This window comes from Mobula birostris, chromosome 7 (assembly GCF_030028105.1).
Source record: "Mobula birostris isolate sMobBir1 chromosome 7, sMobBir1.hap1, whole genome shotgun sequence".
NCBI lineage: Eukaryota > Metazoa > Chordata > Chondrichthyes > Myliobatiformes > Myliobatidae > Mobula > Mobula birostris.
This window is the reverse complement of record NC_092376.1, coordinates 46,163,003-46,176,330: the sequence shown is the minus strand read 5'-3', so window position 1 is coordinate 46,176,330 and position 13,328 is coordinate 46,163,003. Positions and strand designations below refer to the sequence as shown.

The following is a 13,328-nucleotide window of genomic DNA, read 5'->3' as shown; positions in this document are numbered from 1 at the left end:
TTATGGCTAACCTGTGTGGTAGTATTTGAATGCTAAGAATATGGGAGATTCTGCCTGGAGGTTCCTCTACCCCTCTCTAGTGCCAGTGGCCCAGTAATAATTGAGAAAGAGGAACCTTCCGACAGGATGAAGTCTATGTACAAAACTCACAGAATTGCAAACCCAAGCCAGATCCCCCTCACTCCTCCATCACCACCACTTCATGACCAATGAACACATATGGCAAAGTTTCTTTGGCCAAAATCAAAGACATAAATCTAGAATTTGAACACTGTTCATTGAATTCATCAGCTGAACCTTTGAAGCCACGTAAGTTTTATTTTTTCCACAAATATTGGATGGTAGAATTGGAGTTACTTCACCATTTAAGCTGGAACTGGATTGGGAGTGGAAAGATGCAATTCTAACACTGAGCAGGAGCTTACAATGAGCCCTGCAGATTTACGTTGGGGAATATTAAGAGCAGCAACTAAGGCTTAGAAATAGATTACCATATTTGCAAATACTGCAAAGATGACGTTCCCACTGTAGACGCCAGACCTGAAGAAATAGGTTTGCAAAAAAAAATAGTGACTATAAATCTCTTGAAACAAAGTACATACATATTTCAAAAGAATTGAGCACCATGGAAAACTTTATTCATGACTGCATTTCCAAAAAGAAAAGTGCAGATGTAAAATGTATCTTGATTGTTATTACGTTTGTTGCAGTAAATCAGGTGATTATTCATATTCTTACAGTTTAAGAAGGCTGAAGTATCTGTTGACATTTTCTATTGCTTGAGATTTATTGCACAACATGTAAGATGTTAATTCTGATCTCATGTGTAATCATATGCTAATTGTAATTCATAATTGAAATTTCTTACCATCAATAAATAAGATTAAGAAAACCGAGTAGCAGGCATGATATGGACATGTATGAGCATCAAGCACCCCTAATCAACATTTATTTCTCTTGGTGCTTGTCCATGACTTAGAAGGTTGGTAACCAAAGATTTCAGTGTTAGAAATAGAGATCCTGTTTTATAGGATTAATAGCAGCTTGTGAGAGCTGGGAAAGGATGGGGAGTTTGCTGCTGGATCAGAATCAGAATCTGGTTTATTATTACCGGCAGGTATCATATCTGGGTACGGAGGGTCCAATGCACAGGATTGAGAGGGGCTGCAGAGGGCTGTAGACTTACCCAGCTCCATCGTGGACACAGTGCTCCCTGCCATCAAGGACATGTTTAAACGATGCTTGCGTCAAGAAGGCGGCATCCATCATTAAGGACCCTCCCCATCCGGGACATGCCCTCTTCTCATCGCTACTGTTAGTGAAGGAGGTACAGGAGCCTGAAGATCCAGCCTCAGTGTTTCAGGAACAGCTTCTTCCTCTCTGCCATCAGCATTCCAAACAGTTCATGAATTCACACTACCTCGCTGTACCTCTTCTGCACTATTTATTTATTTACAGTATTGGAACTTAATCAGTTTTATGTCTTGGCTGTACTGCTGCCACAAAACATCAAGTTTCATGAAATATGTCAGTGATATTAAACTAGATTGTGATTAGCATAATTGGGAGTAGAAGTACGGCTCAGTGATCAGACTTCCCGAAGTGAGGGTGTGGAATAGCACATTAGGCATTCTTGTGGTGGTGTAGCAATGGTCCTGTGTGTTGTTTCCTCTGGTATTGCAAGTGATCTGTTGATGGTAATTGCTTAGTGAATTTTTTCAGACTGGCCTGGTTAAAGTCTCCCAAAATGATGGTGAAGGCGTTAGGGTGCGTTGTTTCATGCACGTTGATCCTATTACTTAGATCATCTAAAGCCTGCCTGACATTGGTCTGAGGTGGAATGTAAACTGCTACCAAAATGACCCCGGAGAACTCCCGTGGTAGGTAAAAAGGATGGGCACTTTACTGCTAGATATTCCAGGTCTGGTGAGCAGAATTGGCACTGATATAGCTGTGCACCAAAAAGAGCTGATCATGAGGCATAATCCTCCACCTTTGCTTTTGAGAGACTCAATAGGTCTATCCTGGCGGTGTACAGAAAACCCATCGATCTGGATCGCTGCATCCAGTACGGAAGGGGTTAACCAGGATTCCAGGAAACTAACGATACGCGGTCCTAATGTCCCTCTGATTCAGTACCATAGCTCTGAGATCATCGATTTTATTCACCAGAGACTGCATGTTTGCCAGCAAGATAGTCGGTATAGGGAGTTTAAAACCCAGTTTCCTTAAACATACTTGTAACCCAGATCAACACCGCGCTTCCTCCAAGGTGTCCTCCATGGGCACCTCCACCACAATCGGTGTTGTTTCCGTTGGTTTTAAGCAGTGATAGTTTGTTTAAATGCATTAAGACACCTTTGTTGACTGTACTGACCTTAGAAGCAGTTGTGCTTTTTAGCTGTACCAGGTTAAAATGGGAGTATTTAATCATATCCATTGAGAGTACTGCTGTTACTTGAGTCGCCTCTAGGCGCTCCGGCAGGATGATTATTATACCAAGCAGTGAGTTTGCAGAAGGACTTGGACAGATTAGGAGAACAGGCAAAGAAGTGGCAGATGGAATATAGTGTAGGGGAGTGTAAGGTCATGCATTTTGGTAGAAGGAATAAAAGCAGAGACTATTTTCTAAATGGGGAGAAAATTCAGGAATCAGCTGCAAAAGAGCGTGAAGTCTTGTGCCGGATTTCCTAAAGATTAACTTGCAGGTTGAGTCGGTGGTAAAGAAGGCAAATGCAACATTAGCATTCATTTTGAAAGAAGTAGAATATAAAAACAAGGATGTAATGCTGAGGCTTTATAAAGCATTGGTCAGAACGCACTTAGAGTGTTGTGAGTGGTTTTGGGCCACTACCTAAGAAACAATGTGCTGGCATTGGGAGAGGAAGAGAGGAGGTTCACAAGAATGATACTGGGAATGAAAGGGTTAATGAATGATGAGCATTTGATTGCTCTGGGCAGGTACCTGTTGGAACTTAGAAGAATGACTGAAGATCTTATTGAAACCTATTGAATATTGAAAGACCTGTTAGACTGGATGTGGAGAGGATGTTTCCTATAGTGTGGGAGTCTAGGACCAGAGGGTACAGCCTCAGGATAGAAGGATATCCTTTTAGAACAGAGATGAGGAGGAACTTCTTTAACAGAGAGTAGTGAATCTGCGGAGTTCAATGCAACAGATGGCTATAGAGTCCAAGTCGTTGGGTATATGTAAACCAGAGGTTGATAAGTTCTTGATTAATAAGGGTGTCAAAAGTTACTTAGAGAAGGTTGGAGAATGGAATTGAGATGGATAAGCCACAATGGAATGGCAGAGCAGACTCGATGGGGCAAATGACCTTATGGTCTTATGTCTCACCCACCAGGGAAGTACTTGTTCAGGTGCAGCAGTCCTCTAGTACAGAATTACTCTTGATAACCAAGAACTTAAGAGCTGGTGCCTGAACCTATTATGTGATGAAAATGGTAAATCTAGAACTTCAATAAATTAATCAACAATATATAAAACCTGATAATCTTTACAAATGTTATGTGATAAAACATCCATTTTCTTTCCCCGTATTCCCAGTTTTCACACTATAAATGACTGAGAAATCGACCAGATTATCTCTTCCTAGTCCTTTGCCAGAATTCCTCTTTGTGGATTCTAGGAGCTGTGTGTGAAGAGTAATCAAGAACGACTCATTGTCTGGTTTTCCTGCCTTCCCAATGGGGAAAGGGCTCAGCTCCACTCAGATAGCGAGACTGAATAACGTATCATGGTTTGAATCAGAAAATTATTGAAAGGGACAAATACTAATGTGTTTGTCTTTTACATAGCTCTGTATCTCCTGCCTTCAGCTTCATTACATAACCATGTAGTGAAAACCCCTTCCAAAAGCTGTTTACTAGAATGAAGAATTTCTTTGCATGGCTTATTGTTAGCTTCTTCAACATCTTTGTTGAAACTGGAGAACTGATGCCAGCAATTATTACTAAGCACAAATCCAGGGCAGAGACATCTTATCCAGTGTTAAGAGAGCACTTCACAATTTAGCAGGTCTTTCCCTTTGGGCTGTGTCTGTTCATTCCCCTCTCTGGTTTTGTTTAGCAGCTTAGTAAATTCAGTTTACCTGTTGATTTGTCTGTATTTATTAACAATACAAATTTGATTAATCCTAGCTTTGTCATATCAAGACACCTTTTAAAATCCTAGGAGCTCTAAATATAGGAACTGTCCAGTTGTTCTGGAAGTAATGCTAATAATAAAAACTAGACTACAGCACAATATGCATCTGATTATTTACACAGTTCCAGACGCATAATGTTAGTGCATAGTTTGTCTGCTCTTCTGATTAGCAAGAGTCCAGCATTCAACATATTATAATTTAGAAACATTTCACCTTGTAGGGCATTTCATGAAATCTAACATGTTCCAATTAAAAATCTTGAAATATTTTGGTTGACATATTTCTGGTATCAAATATATAAAATCAGTTAATGTACAAAAATAGCCAGGTTTTGATATGGAACTTTTGGTTTAGAGGGGTTAGAGGAACAGGGGCCAAACATGGGCTAATGTGACTAGTTTGGTGGATGAATTGGGCTGAAGGGTCTGTTTCTATGCTGTATTATTCTCGGACTCTAAAACTAGACCTCTCTTTTTGTAAAACCTTTACTAAGTAAGAAAGTACAGCTGCTCATTTGTAACTGGGGTTTATTCCACTACTGATTCTGTCAACCCTGATTCTATTAAAACAAAACAGGTAAATTTATGTCTGCTCAAATGTGATAGTCCACATGAGGTATTTTGTTACAGTTGGATTGAAGGGAAGCAATCGTGTTACAAAACAGTTCAGAATAAAATGTTTTTACTAATCATTCATTACAATTCATTTATGTTTAAAGATTACACAAAGCTGATTACAACCTAATGCTTTCCTGGTCTTAATTTTTTTAAAAGTATTGTTACTCTTTTCTGGAGTCACTGAGAAAACTCCATCCAGGCAACAGAATGTAAGTGAGTCCAGCTTGATTCAGAGCATCCTACTTTCCCAGAGGGATCCAAACACAGACATCCAACTTCACACTGACATATGTTCGGAGCCTGAAACCTGTTTTAGGCAACTGCTGCAGCTGACTGAACATTGTCTGAGTCTATTGTGACATTAGAGATTTTTATTGTTGCGCATTTTTGCCAGAATATGATCAATTTCTGCAGTGCTGTTTGGGCTTCAGCTTGACTGCTTAAATCACAAATTGTAATTTGTATCTGAGAAAGACAATTCTATGAGCATAATAGTTAAATAAAATGCTGAGCATGGGTCAACAATATAGCTAGTTTTCTTAATTAAACTTGAAGTTAGATTATTTTATTCAATTGTCCACCCACCTTGAAAAAAATGATAATACTCTCATGACCATGTGGCTTGGCACAGCTCAAATGCCATTTATAAATTCACTAGTCTCGCCACTGTTGTCAGTATCTCAAATGGTGAAAAGGAGGCTTACAGGAATAAGGTAGATCGGCTGGTTGGTGGTTTCACAACAAATCCTGCAATCAACATCAGTAAGGTCAAGGTAGATTTCAGGAAGTGAAAGTCAGAAAAAGTGCGCCAGTCTTCACTGAGGGGTCAGTGGCTGAAAGAGTGAGAGCTTCATCTTCCTGGGCATCAACATCTGAGAGGATCTATCCTGGGTCCAACAAATTGCTACGATCATAAAGGAGGCTTGCCAGCAGCTATGCTTTGTTAGGAGTTTGAGGAGATTTGGTACGTTACTAACGACTCTAGCAAATTCCTACAGATGTACCGTGGAGAGAACCCTGACTGCTTGTACCATCTCCGGGTACGGAGGGTCCAACGCGTAGGATTGAGAGGGGCTGCAGAGGGTTGTAGACTTACCCAGCTCCATCGTGGACACAGTGCTCCCTGCCATCAAGGACATGTTTAAACGATGCTGCGTCAAGAAGGCGGCATCCATCATTAAGGACCCTCCCCATCCGGGACATGCCCTCTTCTCATCGCTACTGTTAGTGAAGGAGGTACAGGAGCCTGAAGATCCAGCCTCAGTGTTTCAGGAACAGCTTCTTCCTCTCCACCATCAGCATTCCAAACAGTTCATGAATTCACACTACCTCGCTGTACCTCTTCTGCGCTATTTATTTATTTACAGTATTGGAACTTAATCAGTTTTATGTCTTGGCTGTGCTGCTGCCATAAAACATCAAGTTTTATGAAATATGTCAGTGATAATAAACTAGATTGTGATTAACATCACTGGGATTCTTGTTCTTATTTAGACATGACCATAATGGTTAGGATGCCCATATGGGAAAGGTAGAAAAAGAAAAAGCATGCGTGCCTGCTCTACATTGGTGAGAACCGTCGTAAATTGGGGGACTGCTTCGCCGAGCACCTCCGCACCATCTACTACAAGTGGGACTTTCCAGTGTCCAAACATTTTAATTCTGATTCCCATTCTCATTCCAAAGTGTCAGTCCATGGCCCCCTCTTGTGCCAAGGTGAGGCCACCCTCAGGGTGGAGGAGTAACATCTTGTATTCCATCTGGGTAGCCTTCAACCTGACGGTGTGAATATCGATTTCTCCTTCCGGTAAACAAATTCACCCCCCCCCCCCAACTTCCTTTATTCCCCACTCTGACCTTTTACTTTTATCATCTGCCTGTTACTTTACCCCTGGGCCTGCTCCTCCTTCCCTTTCTCCTATGGTCCAGATTCCTTCTGCTCCACTCCTTGACCTTTCCCGCCCACCTGGTTTCACCTATCACCTTCCAGCTAGCCTCCTTCCCCTCCCCCCACCGTTTTATTCTGGCATCTTCCCCCTTCCTTCTCAGTCCTGAAGGTGGGTCCTCGGCCCGAAACGTTGACTGTTTATTCATTTCCACAGACGCTGCCTGATCTGCTGAGTTCCTCCCGCAGTCTGTGTGTGTTCCTTTGGATTTCCAGCATCTTCAGACTTTCTTGTGTTTATGATTTGTTACTCTGGAATCTGTCACAACAGTGCATAAAGAGAGACAGGGGTGTGCAGAGGAATTTAAACCTGACTGCTTTTGGAGAGCTATGTTAACAGGCGCATCCACATTGAAAGGCACTGGTTCATAATGTGCTAAGTGATTATGGTGGGACTGGTGCCCCTGCTGGCAACCTTCCCCCATCCTCCATGAGTGCCTCAAGAGAGAAGTGGAAGCAGCTGGGCCCTACAACCAGCTCGATGAAAGCAATGTAAAGCACAGTGCTTCTTCAGATATGCTGTTGTCTCAAGTTGTTTGGCACCTTAGGAAATATTTTAATGAAAGTATGCTATTTGTTTCCAGCAAGAGAATGTTTGATAATATATTCTTGCAAATTGTGGGGTTCATTTTCCAGAGACCTCAGTCTTAGAGTATTTGCCAGATTTTTATCCCAATAATTTCAATGACATGAAAATCTGATGATATTTATAATCAGCATATAATCTGCTACGAGGAAGATAATTGAATAAAAGCTGAGTTTTTCCTTGGTTTTAATTTTTTTTTAACTTTTCTATCATCTTGCAGGAGAAATTGACTGCAGAGTGTGTTTTCCGGGAGCAGTTTGAAGAAAACTGGTATAATACCTACTCCTCGAATCTTTATAAGCATGCGGACACTGGAAGACGGTACTTTGTTGCATTAAACAAAGATGGAAGCCCAAGGGAAGGGACTAGGACTAAAAGGCATCAAAAGTTCACTCATTTTTTACCTAGACCCGTGGACCCTGATAAAGTACCTGAACTATACAAGGATGTTTTAAGCCAAAGTTGATGAAGACAATCCTTTACTTTGGACCACTGAAAAGCAACCACTATAATGGGTTCATGTGGTGGGTTCTAAACGATTAGCTGTGTCATCACATCAGCTCTACTGTTGCCAAACTTTGTCGCATGCATTGTGTATGGAGGCTTGGATGGGACACGCTGATTTTGTACTGCACTTACAGTTTGTCCTCTCAGAGGTGAGCCTGTGCCCGCTTGCTTGGTTGAAAAAAAATGTGTAAGAGGGAGGAATATATTGAAATGCCAAGGAGAAAGATGGCCTGATGCATGCTCCAGGATGGGACACGCTTTAAATTTTTTTGATCAGTTCTATTTTGTTGTGTATCAGCATAGCTGCCATACTTTGATTCATCGGGATATGGGCTGGTGACAAAGCTCAAGCTCACACTGCATTAATAATGGCATGGAGGACGCAAGCGTACGTAAAAAGTGATTTAGATAAAAAGAGAAACAGACAATTCCTCTACCAGCTCAATGGTACTACCCCTTAGGGCTTTAAGCAAAGACCTCTTAGTAAAGAAAACAAAAAAGTTAAATTTATTTATAGAAATTCCAAAGGCAACATTATATTTATTTTATATATTTATTTATTATATAGAGTTTATTTTTAATGAAATATGTACAGGCCAGATAGGCATTTCGGAAGCTTTAGGCTTTGTAAGTGTAAAAATGCCAGTGGCCACTATGAACCTATGGTAAGTTCATGTGAGTTAATGTAAAGGTGCATGGATATAAAAGGATTCCAGTAACCCCTCTGTTCGGAAAGTGACAATCTCATTTGTGCCCAGTCTATTGTAACACTATGAACAGCACTCATTATATTGAGGATCATTTTTTTGACTGCTTGTTTCCTGACTGTCTCCCTGTCCTCTGCCCTCTCCACCCCGTCGATTAAAGTTAAAGTTGGGTCTTCAGATTTCTCCTTTGTCTCTTTTATATCCAGTTCTGTCAGATGCAGTTCCACAGCTCTGGGCTTATCCTTCATCTCAAAAAGAAAGACAACTGTTGCTGTTGTTTGATTTATTACCAAAAGCCTGCAGTTTTATAGCAGAGTTTGGTAGTAAAATATCCCAGTCTGTATTCACAGTCAAGTGTTCTCAGGACCAGTGTTCCTTTTATGTGTTATATTTATCAAGAAATTGGAAAACTCCTTAAACTAAAAGCTGATTAATAGACAAAAAGTTTAAAGAAAAGAAATCCTTTTTTATAATAAATATTACAGCATCATTCTTAACATAGTTTTACTGAAAAAGGTCATCTTCTGGACTAGAAATGTGTGAACTTTTCTGTAGCCTTGGAGGGAATGCTGAAAATTCTTGTGTTTTTTTTCTATTCTTTGTGCAAAAACATATTTTACAGCCTTTCTGAATATTGGCTCTGAGCAACTACAACTATGTGATGTATTAGCTCGATTTTTTTTTTCAAGAATTCATTTCCACGGTGGTAAAAGTAACTTTTAAGAGATGCAGACAATGACATTTCAAGTGATACCTGGAAGAACTTGCTGGCAATACGGTGCCCAAGCCTTTGCCTCTGTCTGCCAAAATTAAATTGGTACAGCAATGGCTTCTATTTGGTTACAGAAATGAAATTTGACAAAAAAGTACCTTCAATGGAATAAGTTGATCTAAAATGTTTAAAGACTAAAATGCAACAGTAGCTTTGAAAAGAAATACTTTCTTGACCTTGACAGTGCCTCTGCAATCAGGCTGCACCCCTCACTTTCTTCAAAGAATATACTTATAACCAGAGTTACAACGCAGAAGTTATAACTATTGACCATTCCTAAACTGTTTTAGACATTTAGCAAGAGAAAGCATTAACATTCCTGAGGCAATTTTCACTGGATCCTCGTCCATTAACTATCTGTACACATTATAAAATTGTTTAAATGTTATAGCATTCCAGAATGGTACAGTCCAAGAGATATAAGAATGAGCAAGATAGACCATTGATGATCATAGCTCCTGGAATGTTTATCTTTCAGGTGCCTTTGGCTTTAGTGTTTGTTTAGCTACAGCTACTGGCATTACCCCTTTGATTTCCCATTAGAACACTTTATATTTATTCAATGGCCTTTTCTTAGTCATATATCCCAAGGCATATTTGGAGAAATGTTATCAACAAAACTTGATCCTGAGGAATAATGAATGTGATTAGACCCCTATCAAAAAGATAGATTTTAAAGAGCATCTCATCAGAGAAAATAGAGAAGCAGAAAGATTTAGGGAGGGAATTTCAACGGTGGGGACTGATGTAGTTGAAGAACGGGACGGCATATTTTATGAGGTGCACCAGAAGCATATTGTATTTAATTTTTTCTTTTCATTTCACCTATGTCTTGACACTGTTTTGCACTGAGCATCTCATATGATTGTTACCCAATCCATGGAAACTTTTGTTTTTTATGCTGCAGTTTTTACAAATTGTAAGAACAATTTGGTCCCTTCCTTCAGGATCTGATCAATGAATTTGCAAATAAAGTCCATATTCAACATCATATTGGCTTTAAGTTGGCAATACTCCAACATATCATGGATTCAAATTCTTTCAGTCATTTATAATTAAATATAACAGGGAGGGGGAAGACAAGCAGCAGGCAAGTCACACATCCAGATGACCATCAAATGGAGTGGTTTTCTGATAATAATGCACTACAATTACAATCTGTATGCTTTGGGTCTATCTGCAACACGTGAGGACACAGCAGGGTTAATGCAAGCCTTGTTAATTTGACCACTTGTAGGCAGTTAAATGAGTATTGCTCTGAAAAGCTCTTTTATACCAGGCTGTTCTGAGTAGTGGGAGAAATGCAAATGTTCTTTTACCTTTGGGGCTAAAGTAGTGACACAAGCTTGATGAACTAAGAGTTGTAAAAGATAATAGTAATGTATAACAAATATATTTTATTCTGAACTTTGTTGATGTATCTGCCATATCTAAGCATTTATTATATAATGCCATGGTTTGATTTCCTGAAATGTGATTGGCTGGTAGGTGTGTATTATTGCATAACACAGCACACCTAATTAAGTATGTAATTTAATTAATAAATTAATATTGGACTATCCAAGTATATCAGATGAATGAAAATGTTTAAATATGTAGGTAAGGGTCAGTTATTTCGGACAACTTGTTTAGCTGGCCACGAACCCCACTTTTCAAATGCACTTACTTGAACAGAATGTGATTTTTAGCAGATTCAAAATGAAACTGCATTTTGTTTAAATCCAGTTTTCATCTCCTCATTTCTGACTTTATAGTATTTGCTTAGTTTCATATACTCTACAAGTTAGTAGACCTTACATTCTTTATGCCATCTCTTATTATCCAAGACTTACTTGTGAAGTAGGATTCATGGAGAGCTGTGGGCTTTGCATTTACTTTTAGCGTGGCCTTCCACCTAGTCCCTTTACTGTGAAGACAACTGATCAACACAGATGGATTGAAGCCATTGTGACTTGGCAAAGTTCATCTGCACGGAGAAGAGTTGAGATTGTTACCACTCTTGTTATTGGCTGGGGTTTCTCATAAATGCAACATTCTTTTTCCTGTTGGAGGTCTGATTTTGAAGTGAACTTCTATGAACTTGGTCAAAAAAATGCCAAAATATGCAAATCCAAATGTTAAAGTCACTTTTCAACATTTCAATGCATTATTCAAACTCAATAATTTAGATGTACTTTGGTCTTTTTGTTTTCCGGGTAATATCCAGTTCTGCCTCTCTATTCTGACTTGTGCTCACAATTATTGAAATTATAATCTGCTGGTGGCCCATCCAGTGGTCTTTATATCCTGTGGGAAAACCAATTCTGCCTTTTCTATACAATACACCTAACTGAGAAGAATCTAAGCTATGTAGGAACCATAAGTATGTATCCTGGTGAACAGTGGCATCAGAACATTGAGAAACTGAATTGTTTCTTCCATCTTTGGATATTGTGAATCAAAAATACTTCTTGTTATTAGCTTTGTCCATTTGAGGGTGAAAGGTGGTATGTCAAATGAATCTCTTGCAAAAGCCATGTCAGAGGAAAGGAGAATTGGTGGTAAAAATTGAAGAAAAGGTAAGGAGATGGTGAAGCCATGGGCAGGATATTTAAAATCTGAAGCACTAAAGAACTGGGATATACAGCAGATCAGTGAGGAGAGACAGAATAGCGGAGAGAGAGAGTTCTGCAGGTATAGGATATACACAGCATAGTATTGGAAGAGCTGAAGGATGGACACCAAACACAGGTATCTTGGTTTATGCAAGTTTGAAGGTAATGGAGCGCTGCTGAAAATTTTTGCAGAACTGGGTGGTGTTGGACATGGTCAAGGAAGGTCAGTTCAAGAGGGTGAGGTTGGGATAGAGGCCAATTAGGTATGTGACAAAGGTGGGTTGGGTTCTAGAACTGACTGCTTACCATTAGTAAGAAGGCACAAAGACAGTAGATTTCTTCTTCTTAACCTTCAATAGTAGGAAAATATTGTTTATATGAATCTAAAGGTAGCAACAGACTTGGTATATGATAGTTCAATAGTTGAGCTAGCAGTCAGAGTTCAGGAGACATGAGTCAGTGGATACCAGGGGTACTTAAATTCTAGTAATTTATGAATTTACAATTTTCATATAACAATCTAGTCTCAAATAATAGCAACCTATGAAACTATTGGTTTGTTGTAAAGTCTCATCGGGTACGCTAATCCCCTTCAGAAAAGGAAACTTGCTGCCTTTATTCTGTCTGATCTACATTGGCTCCAGGCCCACCAGTCTTGTTGAGCATGTTATCTGCGTTCTTGGTAAACACTGTCAGGGATGTCCACATCGCGTGAATGAATTTTTAAAAATTATCTTAAGCTAGATCAAGCAGCATCTGTAGAGGCAGAAGTAAAGTTTCAGATCAATGACTTTTCATTTAAACTGTTTCAAGATATAACAAGTTTTCAGCAAAAACAAGTTGAGAAAGATGAAAAGAGCAGGAAATTGAAACAGATGCCCCATTACAGACTGGAAATCAGGAAAGTTTTAACAACAAAGAAGAAATGGTGAAAAGCAAAAGAGGTGGTAATGGGTCAAGAAACAGAAAAATAATCTCTGAAAGGGATGTGAATAATGGGATCATAAACTGTTGAAGGATACAAAATGCCTAACTGAAAGTTGGCATATTTCTTTGTGTTTATTTTGAGATCCATTGGAAGAGAGCAAAGAGGATAGACTGGGAACTAATGCAAACATAGTGTCAGCTCGCACTTTGAATATCGATATTATGCAAATAAGGCAGCCGTGTTTAATCTCCAGAGTCTGGAGTTTATATCATGAGCTGTGAATAGTACAGTATGTATTAAGCTGAATGAAATGCAATAATTTTATCCATTTAGTCAGCGATGTGGATGTAACTGGTTAGGCCAGAAAATATTGTTCATTGCTAAATGTCCTTGGGGAGATGCCACCGAGCTACCTTCTTGAACCACTACAGTCCTTCTAATGTAAGTACTTCTTCTGTACTGTGGGGTAGAGAATTCCAGGATTTAGACCAGGTAGTTCCAAG

At 39.4% G+C, this 13,328-nt stretch overlaps 1 protein-coding gene across 2 annotated transcripts in view; it reads left to right on the top strand.

The window, feature by feature from the left end:
* LOC140200730 (fibroblast growth factor 9) overlaps positions 1-10,605 on the top strand; it is a 70,212-nt gene extending 59,607 nt beyond the window's left edge. For both annotated transcript variants that reach the window (XM_072264315.1, XM_072264314.1), the window contains exon 4: positions 7,538-10,605. In XM_072264315.1, the coding sequence (XP_072120416.1) occupies positions 7,538-7,783 (246 nt within the window). In that variant the 3' untranslated portion in view covers positions 7,784-10,605. The remainder of the gene's footprint in view (positions 1-7,537) is intronic.
* Positions 10,606-13,328: the final 2,723 nt, after the last annotated feature.